We start from the raw sequence: 15,538 nt of genomic DNA, 5'->3' as shown, positions 1-15,538 counted from the left end.
TTGGGGTGTCTCACCCCGGTACCTCTCCTTCAGGCCCTGCAGGGAATTGACCCATCACTCTACCTCCCGCTCACACTCTCTGATGGCCCTCAACCTCTCCACCTCCTCCTTGAGTTCTGCCACCAGGTGGATCAGGTCATCCACCTGCTCACACCTCATGCACACACAGTCTCTCTGCCTCCTGCAGATGGCAGCAAGAGGCTCACGCCCGTGTGCCTGTGCGCCTCAGCTGCCACATCTGGGGCTTCTACCCCCCGAGGTGACTGTCATCTGGCTGCACAACGGGGACATCGTGGAGCCCGACGACTACAACCCCATCTCCGCCATCCCCAACGGCGACTGGACCTACCAGACGCAGGTGTCCCTGCTGGTGGCCCCGGTGGCAGGCAACACCTACACGTGCTCGGTGCAGCACGTCAGCCTGCAGGAGCCTCTCCTGGAGGACTGGAGTGAGTGGAGAGGCGCAGGACCGCAGCTGGAGGCCGGCAGTCTTGGCTCCTTGGTGCCACTCACACGGCCGTGTCCCCGCAGGTCCCGGACTGATGCCGGAGGTGACGATACTGGTGGCGGTGGCCAACATGCTGATGGTGCTGGGACTTGGCTTCTTTCTCACGGGCGTCTACCGCTTCAGGGCCTGGCCTCCCACCCCGGGTGAGTGTCCGGGGAGAGCCGGGGCTGTGGTCAAGGGCGACGAGGACTCTGCTCACTCCTCTTCTCCCCCCCGCAGGTTACACTCTCCTCCCTGGAGACAACTACCCCGCAGGTAATGGTGTCCCCATCCCCGTCCCCATCGGTGAGGGGCAAATCACCCCATCTCTCACCCTATGTGTCCCCCCCTTCCCCAGGCAGCATCTGAGGACTCCCAGATGGACACCTCTCGGCACCGGTGGCTCCCGGTTGGCTGCATCTCAGACCCGATGCCGTGGTGCTGACAATAAAGATGCTCCACAAGCCCCTCTGGTGTCTCTGCAGGGTTCTGGGCACAGGGCAGAGGCTTACACACTCCTACGGTGTCTCACCAAGAGGAGTTTCTGTGTGGAGGCCCCACATGGGACCCCAAAGGGCCAAGCGTGCCATGGGGTGCCTCAGACACGGCACTGCTGGCAGGCCGAGGGAAGGGATCGTCCCGCTCTGCTCGGCCTGCTGCGGCCTCGTCTCGAGCACTGCGTGCAGCTGTGGGCACCGCAGCAGACGAAGGGCGTGAAACTGTGCGAGAGCCTCCAAGGGAGGGCTACGAGGACGGCGAAGGCTCTGCAGGGCAAGGCGTGTGAGGAGACGGTCTGCTGCAAGACGCCTTCCCAGGCAGCAAGGCCTCAGGACACAAAGCACCCAGGAAATGCCACTGCCAGACTCCATCTTCCTGTACAAAACTTTATTTGCCACAGTCTACTGCTGCTGGGTCTTGGATAGATATACTCCAGAGGAGGGAACAAAGAGCCCCCACAGGCTGCTCATGCTCAGCACCAGGCACAGAGCAAAGATCAACCCCAACCTAGGAGGCAAAGGTGGCCTGCAATGGCCAGCAGCACACAGTGACCACATCCCTTGCCCTGGGGTCTGCAAGCAGTGCAAGCAGAGGGGAGAGGAGCGTGGAGAGCTGCTGCAGCCCCTGTGCTACCCACTGGGGCTCAGAGGGAGGGTGAGACCCGTGGGTGCCAGCAGGGCTTGTGCCCCAGCACAGGAGCCGCGTGCAGGGCAGAGCCCAGGGGCTGCAAGGGGCCTGGCCCCTGCTTGCAGCATCCCAGCCCTCCTCCAGCAGCAGGGAGGAACACGGGGCAGTCCCTGACCCCACTGCCCCTCATTTCTGTGCTGCTCCTGCAGGACCAAGGAGAGGTGATGCAGGAGTGGCTGGACAAGGGCAGGAGCTCCCCAGGGCTGGGGACGGGGTCTGGGGGGTGCTGTCCCTCAGGCACAGCTGAATTCCCAGTGTCCTTATCCAGAACCAGGGGCGGAGGCTCTCCCCATTGAAGGAGACTGCTGAAGTGTAGATCTGGACCCCATTGTCAGCGTTGAAGAAAGACACCTGCTCCTGGGTACAGTCCAGACAGATCCAGATCCTCGTGGGGACAGGGGACAGGGACAAGGGGGTGGAAGGATATGTGAGAGACTCTAGCTGCCCCTTAGAGTACTGCACAGCCCATTTGTCTCCGAAAAACTTTGTCCCTTTTGTTCTCTCCATAGAAGCCTTGATCACCCCCACAGCCCACACTGAATCCTTTATCTGCTCCCCCTCGACCTCCACCAACCAGCAGTGCCTCCCCTCTCTGAACTCCTCACGGCCCAGCACACAGCACCTATCGTCAAATGTCTTCCGTGTGTCAGGATCCTGGTGCCGTTCACTTTCCAGTCTTACTCTGCTGTTGTCCTGAGACAGGACATACATGTGATGAGCCATGTCCGGATCCAGGGTCACCTTCACTGCAGGGACAGAAGGAGCCAGGCCATCAGGGGCAGAGCTCAGCCCTGGGCAGGCTTTCCCCAGCTCGGGGCCAGGAGCTGCCCCACGGGGCAGGAGTTGGGGCACCTCTTGGCTCCTGAACATGCCCCAGCAAGGGCAGGAGAAGCACCTCAGAGGGCAACTCAACACACACCTACCTTTATAGTGAGGCAGCAGAAACTTTCTCCATGCTGCAAGGAGAGGGGAGAGCTGGTCACAGCCCATGGCTGGTGCCCAGTGGGTGTGGGCAGGGTGAGGGGCCAGCCCTGGGCTGCTCTGTCCCAGCTGCCCACCCAACCCTGCACATCGCCTTGGTGTTGCCCTTGGGTCTGAACACCGGGAGACTTACCCAGCTCTGCAGCTTGTTTCTCTACAAATGAAATAGAAAAGGAAAACATGAGAAGAAAGCACAGTTTCTGATTCCATACCTCTCGCTATGATGCCTTTTTTTTTCGTTGTTTTTTTCTGTTTGGAGAGTGAGACTTACCGAGATCTGCAGCTTGTTTATCTACAAACAAAATAGAGAAGCAATGCATCAATGAGAGGAGTCAGTTTCTCAACAATGAATGCTACAAACCAAAGACCCCCAATTCCTACAGTTGGGGGGAGGAAGAGAGACTCACCCAGCCTTGTATCTTTTTCCTCTGGAAAAGAAAAGCATAAGGAATGCATGATAAGATTTCTCACCCACTGTCTATGCAGAAAATTCTTTCAGGTTAGGGATGGACACTCACTCATCTCTGCAGCTTGTTTCCCTGGAAAAGAAAAAGAAAAACAAAAGCAATGTAAGGTCAGAGGGGAGTATGCTTGTGGGAAGACGCCAAATTCCTTCTCTTTGCGGAAGGAGACTTACCCAGCTCTGCATCCTTTTTCGCTGCTATAAAAAGCAAAAGGAATGAATGGTCAGAGTGGAGAGACTTTCAATCCAATGCTGCTTCCATGGCTAGATGGCTAGACCTCAAAGGTTTTGCTCTCATGCATGGGCACAGACCACCTTGCTCCCAGACTTGTAGCCACCCCACTAACAAAGACCTAGGGCCAGCATTTTGCAAGACTTCTAGCTTGAAGAACAGACACTTGTGCATCTCTCTGCACCGTGCCACCAAAACACAAGGGGAAGTGAATGGGGACGGGTGGAGGACGTCCCTGTCCCAGAAGTATCAGTGCAGAGCAGGGCAGCCCCGCAGCTCGCTCCCCATCCCCACCTTGATCCCCGTTCCTTTCAGCCATCCCGGCCATGTCCCATGCCCAGGGCAGCCCCAGCCCCAGCACTCCCCACTCCCACCCCAGGCTCCAGCTGCTCCTCCAGCACCCCCTGAGCCACCAGCACACAAGCCCCCAGAGCCCACCCAGACCAGGCCCAGTCCCACCAGGGACACCACTTCCGCAGGGGCTGGGGGCAGGGACTGCAAGGACTCACCCAGCTCTCGGCTCTGTGCCGCTGAAAAGCAAAGGCGGAGGAACAGGTGGTGAGCAGAGCAGCTTGGTTGCTGGGTGGGAACAGGTGCAGGGGGGCTGCGCCTTGCCACCAGCCCCACGCTGCAGCCATGCTCCCTGGCCTCCCACCCAAGAGGATCCTAAGGCCTTTGGCATCCCCAGGAGAACATTCCCTTCCTCCTCCTACGCATTTCCCTGGGCCAGGGCTCAGCCCTGCTCCACACCCAGGGGGGTCCCTGCAGAACACCTCCCTCCGCTCCATCCCTGTGCTGCCAGCTTACCTTGCTTTCGAAAGAGATAAACACCGAGGCCAATGGACACAGCCAAAAGCACAAGGACCAGAGCCAGAGCCACCATCCAGGGCTGGGCATTGTGGAAGAAGGGAGCTGAGAAAAGGCACCAGGAAAAGGGCTGTGTTTACATGCCCGTGGGTGGAAGAGGAAGACCCAGACTTCTCCAGGGTCGGGACAAGTACATGGGCCTCACCCTGGCTGTGCCTTTTGTACCTGCAATGTGCAGGGAAAATTTCCTCTCCTGCTGGATGCGGCTGTTCCTGACCACGCAGGACAAGGGCCCCTCCACGCTCCCGATCACGATGACGGCGCCTTCGATTTCAAAGAGCCCCTCCTGGTCCTGGGAATGTGTCTGGGAGACCGAGGGCAGGTGCTGCCCACGAGCATCCCTCCACAGCAGCTGCGGCAGCGGGTACCAGCCGGCCTATCGACACAGCACCCGGACGCCTCCGGCCTCGTAGCCCCCCAGGGAGAGGTGGGGGTCAGTTCCTGTGGCTGGGGGAAGAGTGCGTGTCTGGGGCTTGACTTGGGGAGGGATTCATTTCAAGGCAAAGACCCCATCTACTCCCATGCCAGACACAGCACAGACCAGCCATGACCCCAGGGGCTCAGGGACTGGATGCTTCAAGGAGCCACTCTTACCCCTAACCCACACCTACTCTTGGCACAGCTGAAGGACCTGCTCAGCAACCTGTGCCCACTGCCCACACAGCAGCATGGGGATGGAGTTCAAATAGGGTCCCTGAGACTGAATTAAATCATTGCATTCATGCAGCTCTCTCTCAATAAAAAACCTGCAAGGGCACAGGTGTACTTCTTGGTGGACAAGTGCTCACTGACATAGGAGAAGCCTCATCACACTCTACTGTGAGAAAGGCCTCGTAGATGGCCATGAAGATGGGACCGGGTCCTGCGTGGGACACACAGACCCGGGGACACCTGCACCATCCCTTGAATGCCTCAACCCAGCCACTAACCTGACACCTCGAGATCCACAATAGCTTCAGCATAAGCATCAGCATCTCCCACAGTGCAGAAGTACTGGCCATCATCAGAGGGTCTCAGTCCTGTGATTCGCAAGTCCAGGCTTCCAGCAGAGAGACCATCTCTGACCAACTCTGTCCTCCCGGCATATGCCCCCATCTGCTCCCCGTACAGGTCCTCTCCATTGCGGTAGTGGTGCACTGTCTCAGAGATTTGGTCCCGGATCCACCTGACGTCCAAGCTGCGAGCATCGCGTTGAGGGGACAAGTGGCAGGGCAGCACGACATCCTGCCCCACGGTGGCAGTGAGAGGGTGTCCTGGTCCCTCCACTCTGAGCTGCGCTGTTGTGACAAACAATGTTGTTTTTGCAGTAGAGAATTATTTTTCTGTATTCCAGGGTAATTGTGTAGTCATAAAAAGGAGAAATGCTAAGTAGATAAGTGAACGACAGAAGGCCTCATTGTTCCAAAATAAGGTAGAAGCTTGAGAAAAACAGGATGAGCAGTGTGAGAACAGTAATACAAGATCACAAGTTCTCAAAACATAAGAAAGGAGAAATTAAAGTGTTGAAAAAAAAAAAAAAGAAGAAAAATTATACAAATATGGTATAGAGGAGTGTTGAGTAGCTTGTGAACCTGTAGTACTCAGCTAATGAGCAAACAGGGGAGGTGATCAGGCGTCGGGTAATAGGGAATAAAAGGTTATGATTTGTTTACTAAAATGTGCACCTAATTGACAGGACCGTTGCAATCATGAATAAAAGAGCGTCACAGAAGATCCAGTCTGAAGAAAATTATTTGAGTTGTTTCTCACACTGGGCAATGGAGAAGGGCACAGAGAAGAGGTAAGATTTTGCCATAGTAAATTTAGGGGAAGTGAGTGACAAAGGGCGTGAGTTGGTGCGTGAGTTGGTGCGTGCTGCGTCCCCCGTGTCCCATGGGAAATGACCGGGGAAACAGGAGAGGGAGAGGGAGGACGTGCAGGAGAAGGAGGTGTGCTGGGAGTGGGAGCCCTCTCTGCAGCATTCGGGCGGGTGAAGGAGACAGCGAAAGGGCAGGCAAGGCAGCAGCCATATTGCGTGAAAGAACAAAAGTGAAAGTGAAACCCAGCGCGGGCAAGCTGTGGGCTTGGGTCCCCCCTTTCCCACAGCCGCTCCCCTGCCCCACAGCAGCAAGTCTCTCAGCCAAAGGGGGAGAGCCCCCAGCATCCCTGCAGGATCCTACCTGAGCCCAGCTGGAGGAGGAGCAGAGTGATGAGGGAAGTCAGAAGTCTCCTGGCATGCCTGGTGAGACTGGGGCAGCCACAGTCCCAGGGGAGCCCCATCGGAGAGAGAGGTTTCCCAGGGGGCAGATGGCCCCCCCAGGTGTTCTTCTCCAAGGGAACCCCAACAAAAGAGCGAGGTCCCTCACAGCACCCAGCCATGCTGCAGGAAGCACAGGGCTACGCCCAACTTCACAAGCCTTGTCCCACTTCCTGGTTGCAATAATCCTCTAGGAGGAGCTGTGGCCCTGGAGCAGTGGGGACAAGTTTCTGGGGAGTTCTGCATGCCTGGCACTGAGATGCGGAAGATGCTAAAACTGATCTGAATTAATATTTAGCTACATATATGGAAAAATATCCTGAATATTGGGGATGCTGTTGAGAACCTTAAAATATCCTAATTGTTGGGGATGGAGATGAGAACCTTATGAGAAGCAGACGTAAAAAGGAAGATATCACTCAAGGGCAACGGTGAGGGAAGGACAAACAAGTTGTTAGGGAGGGATGAACAACTTGTTGGCAGGAAGGAAGGCAAAGTTAAGCATAAAACTCCTCAATACTGTCCAACAAAGGTAATAGTATGGAAATGAGCACTTGGAAGAGGTCCACCTTTTCCGAGATGTTGTGGTTTAACCTGGCTGGCAGCTAAACACCACACAGCCATTCGCTCATTCTCCACCCTCCTTCTCTGGGATCACAGAGAGAACCGTGAAGTGAAGCCTGTGGATTGAGATAAAGTCAGTTTATTAAGACAGGAAAATAATAATAACAACAACAAGAATAATAATAGTACTACTACTAACAGTGTGTACGAAACAAATGATGCACAATGCTCACCACCCACTGACCGATGCCCAGCCTAACCCCGAGCAGTCTGCTCCCACCCCCCCCAGCTAGCCACCCCTACAGATTGTTTAGCATGATCCGAAATGATACGGAATACCCCTTTGACCAGTTGGGGTTATCTGTCCTGGGTCTGTCCCCTCCCAGCTCCTGATGCACCCCTAGCCTGCACTCTGGCAGGACAGAGCGAGAAGCTGAAACATCCTTGGCTTGGTGTAAGCACTGCTCTGCAACAATTAAAACATCAGCATGTTATCAGCACTCTTCACATCCTAATAGAAAACATAGCACCCTACCAGCTACTAGGAGGAAAATTAACTCTAGCCTATCTGAAACCAGGACAGGGGAAAATAATGAATATGTATTAGAGCTCATGTAATATGTAACAGTGCTCTTTTTGAGGGAATCAATTCCCAATGTGCCTGGTGTACCGCAAAAATGTATACCTACTTTAAAACCTTATGGTTATGGAGTCTTTTCTGTGTGTCAGCACCACCATTCCACTGCAGCTGCATGCCCAGTCAAACACCTTCAGCAAGTAAGAGGGGCTTGTCCCCAGCAGGGGCCTCTCCAGAGCTCGAGTGAAAGCCACTGTCTAGGCTCATTCATCTCCACCCATCTAAGGAGGAATCAAACAGTGAGCATTGGGACAATGCAGAGCTGCATAATGTCATCTCGAGACCTTTCCAAATTCTATCTCAAGGGTTCTTTGGTCTTTAAATTTAAGCAGTCAAACATTGCCCCAGTTACCAAGAAGGTCAATAAAAATGTCCCTGGGGACTGACTTGGGGAGGGATTCAGTTCCAAGGCAAAGACCCCATCTGCTCCCATGTCAGACACAGCCCAGACCAGTCATGGTCCAAGGGTCTCTGGGACTGGGTGCTACATGGACCCACCCTCACCCAAAAACACCCTCCTATGTACCGGACCCAGAGAGCAAGGCTGCACAATTCTAGTGGCTTGAAATTGCCCAGAAAAACCAAGTGCTGAGCTTCAGCACCTCCAGGCAGCATCTCTGCACCAAGCTGTGCTGGTTCAAGAAGCCCCAAGACTTCCAGACAATGTCTCAGGTCTCCCCCAGCACAGAAAGCAAAAGTAAAGCAGACGTCTGGCTGCTCAGAGGATTCTGCAATTCTCCCTGTGTGCTGTTTAGTCCCATTGCTGACACAGCTGAAGGTGCTGCTCAGCAGCCTGTGCCCAGTGCCCTCACAATATTATGATTATTGTCTTCAAGGACACCAGTGAAAACTGACAAAAGTATCCAGGGAGCTGTCTCCCCAGATATTACCTCCACATCCATGGGCATGCTCCATGCTGTGAAACAGCTGAAACATTCAAAGGAAACGTAAACTCTGCCCTGGCAGCATCACCCCAGCCACTAACCTGACACCTCCAGCTCCACAATGGCTTCAGCATAAGCATCAGCCTCTCCCACAGTGCAGACGTACTGGCCATCATCAGAGGGTCTCAGTCTTGTGATTCGCAAGTCCAGGCTTCCAGCAGAGAGACTGTCTCTGATCAACTCTGTCCTCCTGGCATATGCCTCCATCTGCTCCCTGTACAGGTCCTGTCCATTGCGGTAGTGGTGCACTGTCTCAGAGATATGGTCCTGGATCCACCTGACGTCCAAGGTGCGAGCATCGCGTTGAGGGGACAAGTGGCAGGGCAGCACGACATCCTGCCCCACGGTGGCAGTGACAGGGTGTCCTGGTCCCACCACTCTGAGCTGGGCTGGGCAATGGAGAAGGGCACAGAGAGGAGGTGAGATTTTGCCATCGTAAATTTAGGGGAAGTGAGTGACAAAAAGCGAGCTGTGTGTGAGTTGGTGCGTGCTGCGTCCCCTGTGTATTGTGGGAAACCACCAGGGAAACAGGAGAAGGAGAGGGAGGACGTGCAGGAGAAGGAGGTGTGCTGGGAGTGGGAGCCCTCTCTGCAGCATTCGGGCGGGTGAAGGAGACACAGAAAGGGCAGGCAAGGCAGCAGCCATATTGCGTGAACCAAAGTGAAAGTGAAACCCAGCGCGGGCGAGCTGTGGGCTCGGGTGCCCCCTGTCCCACAGCCTCTCCCCGGCCCCACAGCAGCAAGTCTGCATGCACAGGGGGGAGAGCCCCCAGCAGCCTCTCAGGATCCTACCTGAGCCCAGGCGGAGGAGGAGCAGAGTGACGTGGAAAGTCAGGAGGCCCCTGGTGCGGTCGGTGAAGCTGGGGTGGCTGCAGCCCCAGGGTAGCACCATGTGAGAGAGAGGTCCCCCAGGGGACAGGTGGCCCCCCAGGTGTTTTTCTCCAAGGCCAGGTAGGTGTCCTTCACAGCACTCAGCAGAGCCGCAGAAGGTACAAGGCTCCGCCCAACTTTCCCAACCTTTGCCCAGTTCCTGGCTGCAATAACCCTCCTGGAGCAGCTCTGCCCCTAGGGCAATGTCTGGGGAGCTCTGCAGGGCTGGCACCACCATCCCATTGCAGCTGGGTGCCCAGTCCACTGCCTTTAGCAAGCACGAGGTGCTTGACCCCACTGGGGGCCTCTCCAGACCTCCAGGGAAAGCCACTGGCTACACTGGTTCATTTCCATGCATGCAAGGAGGAATCAAACTGTGAGCAATGGGAAAATGTGGAGAGATGGCAGTGAAGAGCTGAGCAGAATTGGAGGCTGCAGGGAATGGGGCACAGCTGGGTGTTGAGCCCAGAGCTGCCACCCTTTGCCCAGGGTGCTGAAGGCAAAGTGCCAGTGCCTCTCCCGGCTCCAGTAAAGCAGGCATGGCAGAAGGTTGGCTCAGATGGGCAGGGACCTTCTTCAAGAGCTTAGGTGGATAAGGAAAGTTTCTGTTTGCTGGAGGCAAGGTCAGTCAATATGGAAGGACTGCAGAGGTACTGTTTGCCTTTGTAGGGAGAAAATTCATATGGTCAAAGCTTAATTTGAGTTGAGGCTGGAAAGTAATGTGAGGGGCAATAAAAGTTTTTTTTTTTTTTTTTTTTTTTTTTTTTTTTAAACTATCTTAACAGCAAAAGTAGGATGAGAGAAAGCATTGGTCTGTTACTTGATGGGGATGGTCAGACAGGGTCATTCACAGAGATGTTTATTGCTTTCTTTGCCTTTGCCTTCAGCATCACTGGGCTGTGGGACCCCAAGTGCCCTGAGCTGGAGGACAGTGACTGCAGGAACGATAAAGTCCCAACAAACCCCGAATTTGTGTGGGATTTGCTGCTCCAGATGAATGCTTACAAGACTATAGGGCCTGATGGGATTCATTCCAGAGTACTAAGAGAACTGGCTGAAGGCATACGTCTTCCCCTCAAGGCCCTTCACCATCTCTGTGGCCCTTCTCTGGACACTCTCCAAAAGTTTCACATCCTTCTTGTACTGTGGTGGCCAGAACTGCACAGAGTCCTCGAGGTGAGGCTGCAGAGCGGAGAGTAGAGCGGGACAATCACTTCCCTCATCTGACTAGCAATGCCGTTCTCAATGCACCCCAGGATACGGTTGGCCCTCCTGGCTGCCGGTGCACACTGCTGGCTCATGTTCAGCTTGCTGTCAACCACAACCCCCAGATCCCTCTCTGCAGGGCTGCTATCCAGAGTCTCTTTGTCTAGTCTGCACGTATACACAGGGTTGCCCCATCCCAGGTGCAGGACCCAGCACTTGCCTTTGTTAAACTTCATGCAGTTGGTGATTGTCCAGCTCTCCAGTCTGTCCAGATCTCCCTGCAAGGGCTTTCCACCCTCAGCCAAGTCAACAACTCCTCCCATGGGATGCCGTCCTTCCCAAACTGATCCTACATGGGCTTCCCACAGGCAGCAGCTCTCCAGCAACTGCCCCAGTATGGGTCTGTAGCATGGGGTACATCTGTCAGGAGCAAACTGTTCCAAACTGGGTCGCCCACTGGTGGCAGCTCCCCCCAGAGCACCTGATCCTGAGTGGGCTCCTCTCCATGGGCTGTGGCTCCGGCCTGGGGCCTGCTCCTACAGGGGCTCTCCATGGGCTGCAGCCTCCACCAGGCCCCATCCACCTCCTGCACCAGGGGCTCCTCCATGGGCTGCGGTGTGGAGATCTGCTCCACCTGTACTCCCGCTCCATCCACTAAGTGCCCCAGACCCCTAAGGTCCTGTTTGATAGCCTTCAGGCTTCTCTCTTCAATGTCATCACTGCCAGCCTGGACTACCAAAAGAGGATAGCAGTCCTGAGGCGTGGAGTCGACTTCCTCACCCTAGGCATCCTCCTGGCTACACTTTCTACCTCTTCCTCAGCTCCCATTCCCTCAAGCTCCAGGGTCTCAAACCTGTTGTGGAAGGGCACCTGGGAAGGTGGGGCCTGTATGGGGTGTCATCGCCTGCGATGTCGAGCAGGGACCTGTCTCCATTCCTCCTCAACTCCTAGGTCTCTTGCCTCTGCCCGACAGCGACAGGGGAGGGGGTCCACCCCCATTTGGGGTGTCTCACCCTGGTACCTCTCCTTCAGGCCCCACAAGGAGTTGCCCCACAACTCTATCTCCCGCTCTCACTCCCTGATAGCCCTCAACCTCTCCACCTCCTCCTTGAGCTCTGCCACCAGGAGGACCAGGTCATCCACCTGCTCGCACCTCACGCACACACATTCTCTCTTCCTGCCGCAGATGGCAGCAAGAGGCTCAGACGCTCCCTGCACCCAGAGACCTGAACTGGTGCATTGTTGAGCGGGCAGTCAGTCTGGGTGTGTACAGACTTGCCAGAGAGAGCACTGTGCCTGGTGGAGACCATTGCAGCCTAGCTAGCAGTAGACTGCCGTTAGAGAATGTGTTTGTATGGGCGGGGGGGAACGCTCTGCCCTCCCTTCTTCCCCTGCTTGCATGAACTGCCTGCCACTCCCTTCTGATGTGCCATGCACTGTTTGCCCATCCTGGTAACCGCATTCCTGGTCGTCTCGCTTCCCAGGGGCAGCTTTTGAATGGCCAGGCATGGGGCCTTGCTGGCTTCACCTATGCTTCGTCAGCCTCCCTCGCGAGGGCTCCTGGGTCCTGGCAACTCCTTCAAGTGGGATTGATGATGGAAAAAAATAGCCCCGCCTGTGGGATCCCCTGCTCTGCTGCAGAAAGAGTCTGCCCTGCAGCTAATTGCCTCGGCAAGATGTTGCACTGGGCTCTGCATGGGGCTGTTGCAGAGCACACTGTGTGAGGACGTCACAGGGGGATGTTGCACAGAGCACTGCACAGCACATTGCATTGCACTTTGCAAAGGGATGTTGCAGAAAGCAATGCTTCTTGCCGGGTGTGGCACAGGGGTGTTGCACTTGGCACCTTGTGAGCATCGCATGGGGATGTTGCACGTGACATCGCATGGGACAATGCCTAGTGCTTGCACAGGGCGTTGCATGGGGAAGTAGCATGGGGAAGTTCTGTGGAGCTTTGCACAGGAGCTTTGCACAGGAGCGTTGCACAGAATATTGCGTGGGGACGTTGCACAAGGCAGGGAAAAGGGGCTCGCCCACCACTGACCCCATCCCCATCCCTGCTCCAGTGCAGACCCAAGTCCGCATCATCCCCGCGGAGACAGGGAACGCCCGTGTGCCCGTGCGCCTCAGCTGCCACATCTGGGGCTTCTACCCCCCTGAGGTGACCGTCATCTGGCTGCACAACGGGGACATCGTTGAGCCCGACGACTACAACACCATCTCCGCCATCTCCAACGGCGACTGGACCTACCAGACGCACGTGTCCCTGCTGGTGGCCCCGGTGGCAGGCGACACCTACACGTGCTCGGTGCAGCATGTCAGCCTGCAGGAGCCTCTCCTGGAGGACTGGAGTGAGTGGAGAGGCGCAGGACCGCATCCTGAGGCTGGTGGTCTTGGCTCCTTGCTGCCACTCACCCGGCCGTGTCCCCGCAGGTCCTGGACTGATGCCGGAGGTGACGATACTGGTGGTGGTGGCCACCGTGCTGATGGTGCTGGGACTTGGCTTATTTCTCGCCGGCGTCTACCGCTACAAGGCCAGGCCTCCTGCCCCAGGTGAGGGTCTGGGGAGAGCCGGGGCCGTGGTCAAGGGTGACGAGGACTCTGCTCACTCCTCTTCTCCCCCCTGCAGGTTACACTCCCCTCCCTGGAGACAACTACCCCGCAGGTAACGGTGTCCCCATCCCCGTCCACATCAGTGAGGGGCAAATTTCCCCATCTCTCACCCTGTGTGTCCCCCCCTTCCCCAGGCAGCATCTGAGGACCCCCAGACGGACACCTCCTGGCACCGGAGGCTCCCGTTTGGCCCCATCTCAGACCTGATGCCGTGGTGCTGACAATAAAGATGCTCCACAAGCCCCGCTGGTGTCTCTGCTGTGTTCTGGGGACAGGGCAGAGGCTCACGCACTCCTACAGTGTCTCACCAAGTGGAGCGGTTGTGTGGGGGCCATGGCATGGGACCCCAAAGGGAAGGGATCATCCCGCTCTGCTCGGCCTGCTGCAGCCTCGCCTCGAGCACTGCGTGCAGCTGTGGGCAGCGCAGCAGACGAAGGGCATGAAACTGTGCGAGAGCCTCCAAGGGAGGGCTACGAGGGCGGCGAAGGCTCTGCAGAGCAAGGTGTGTAAGGAGCAGCTGAAGGCGCTTGGCTTGTTGAGCCCAGAGCAGAGGAGACGTACCAAGGAGACGGTCTGCTGCAAGATGCCTTCCCAGGCAGCAAAGCCTCAGGGCACAAAGCACCCAGGAAATGCCACTGCCAGACTCCATCTTCCTGTGCAAAACTTTATTTGACAAAGTCCTGCTGCTGCTGGGCCTTGATGTGCTCCAGAGGAGGGAACAAAGAGCCCCCACAGGCTGCTCATGCTCAGCACCAGGCACAGAGCAAGGATCAATCCCAAATTAGGAGGTAAAGGTGGCCTGCAATGGCCGGCAGCATACACAGTGACCACATCCCTTGCCCTGGGGTCTGCAAGCAGTGCAAGCAGAGGGGAGAGGAGCGTGGAGAGCTGCTGCAGACCATGTGCTGCCCGCTGGGGCTCAGAGGCAGGGTGAGACCCGTGGGTGCCAGCAGGGCTTTTGCCCCAGCACAGGAGCCGCGTGCAGGGCAGAGCCCAGGGGCTGCAAGGGGCCTGGCCCCTGCTTGCAGCATCCCAGCCCTCCTCCAGCAGCAGGGAGGAACGCAGGGCAGCCCCTGACCCCACTTCCCCTCATTCCTGTGCTGCTCCTGCAGGACCAAGGAGAGGTGATGCAGGAGTATCTGGAGAAGGGCAGGGGCCCCCCGTGGCTGGGAACGAGTTCTGGGGGGTGCTGTCCCTAAGGCACAGATGAACTCCCTCTGTCCCCAGCCAGAACCAGGGGCGGATGCTCTCCCCATTGAAGGAGGCTGCTGTGAAAGTGAAGATCTGGACCCCATTGTCAGCGTTGATAAAAGACACCTGCCCCTGAGTACAGTCCAGACAGACCCAGATCCTTGTGGGGACAGGGGACAGGGACAAGGGGGTGGGAGGAGATGTGAGAGACATGAGCTCTTCTTCATCGTACTGCACAGCCCAGATCCCTTCTCTAGGGCTCATGTCGATCCACCCTTTTCTCTTCACAGAAGCCCTGGCCACCCCCACAGCCCACCAGGAATCCTTTAGCGACTCTCCCTCCACTTCCACCAACCAGCACTGCCTCCCCTCTCTGAACTCCTCACGGCCCAGCACGCAGCACCAATAGTTAAATCTCTCTGGTGTGTCAGGAACCTGCTGCCGTTCGGTTTCCAAACTCACACTGCTGTTGTCCTGAGACACAACAAGCTGGGTATGAGCCGTGTCTGGATCCAGGGTCACCTTCACTGCAGGGACAGAAGGAGCCAGGCCATCAGGGGCAGAGCTCAGCCCTGGGCAGGCTTTCCCCAGCTCAGGGCCAGGAGCTGCCCCACGGGGCAGGAGATGGGGCACCTCTTGGCTCCTGAACATGCCCCAGCAGGAGCAGGAGAACCATCGTAGAGCACAACCCAATGCACACCTACCTCTATTATGAGGCAGGAGAGACCTTCTCCATGCTGGAATGAGAGGGTAGAGCTGGTCACAGCCCATGGCTAGTGCTCAGTGGGTGTGGGCAGGGTGAGGGGCCAGCCCTGGGCTGCTCTGTCCCAGCTGCCAACCCTCCCCTGCACATCGCCTTGGTGTTGCCCTTGGGTCTGAACACCAGGAGACTTACCCAGCTCTGCAGCTTGTTTCTCTACAATTGAAAGGGAAAAGGAAAACATGAGCAGAAGGCACAGTTTCTGATTCCATACCTCTCAGTATGATGCCTTTTTTTTTTTTTTCTGTTTGTAGAGTGAGACTTACCCAGCTCTGCAGCTTGTTCATCTACAAACAAAATAGA

At 56.4% G+C, this 15,538-nt stretch overlaps 1 protein-coding gene across 3 annotated transcripts in view; it reads right to left on the bottom strand.

The window, feature by feature from the left end:
* Positions 1 to 1,354: 1,354 nt before the first annotated feature.
* LOC119718672 (butyrophilin subfamily 1 member A1-like) overlaps positions 1,355 to 15,538 on the bottom strand; it is a 51,164-nt gene continuing 36,980 nt past the window's right edge. The window contains exons 2-11 of one of the 3 annotated variants that reach the window (XM_072024869.1): positions 8,638 to 8,985; positions 7,705 to 7,873; positions 6,375 to 7,131; positions 3,291 to 3,314; positions 3,172 to 3,192; positions 3,061 to 3,081; positions 2,925 to 2,945; positions 2,787 to 2,807; positions 2,596 to 2,628; positions 1,355 to 2,418 (exon numbers count right to left, since the gene is read on the bottom strand). In XM_072024869.1, coding sequence (XP_071880970.1) covers positions 1,799 to 2,418; positions 2,596 to 2,628; positions 2,787 to 2,807; positions 2,925 to 2,945; positions 3,061 to 3,081; positions 3,172 to 3,192; positions 3,291 to 3,314; positions 6,375 to 6,573 — 960 coding nt within the window. In that variant the 5' untranslated portion in view covers positions 6,574 to 7,131; positions 7,705 to 7,873; positions 8,638 to 8,985 and the 3' untranslated portion in view covers positions 1,355 to 1,798. Of the gene's footprint in view, positions 2,419 to 2,595; positions 2,946 to 3,060; positions 3,082 to 3,171; positions 3,193 to 3,290; positions 3,315 to 5,144; positions 5,493 to 6,374; positions 7,132 to 7,704; positions 7,874 to 8,637; positions 8,986 to 9,387; positions 9,596 to 15,538 lie in introns of those variants that run through there. The other 2 variants (XM_072024868.1, XR_011803872.1) reach the window with 2 other exon arrangements.

The sequence above is a fragment of the Anas platyrhynchos genome, chromosome 17, assembly GCF_047663525.1.
Source record: "Anas platyrhynchos isolate ZD024472 breed Pekin duck chromosome 17, IASCAAS_PekinDuck_T2T, whole genome shotgun sequence".
Classification (NCBI taxonomy): domain Eukaryota; kingdom Metazoa; phylum Chordata; class Aves; order Anseriformes; family Anatidae; genus Anas; species Anas platyrhynchos.
Note: the sequence above shows the minus strand (reverse complement) of the source record. Positions and strands in the feature narration are given on the sequence as shown.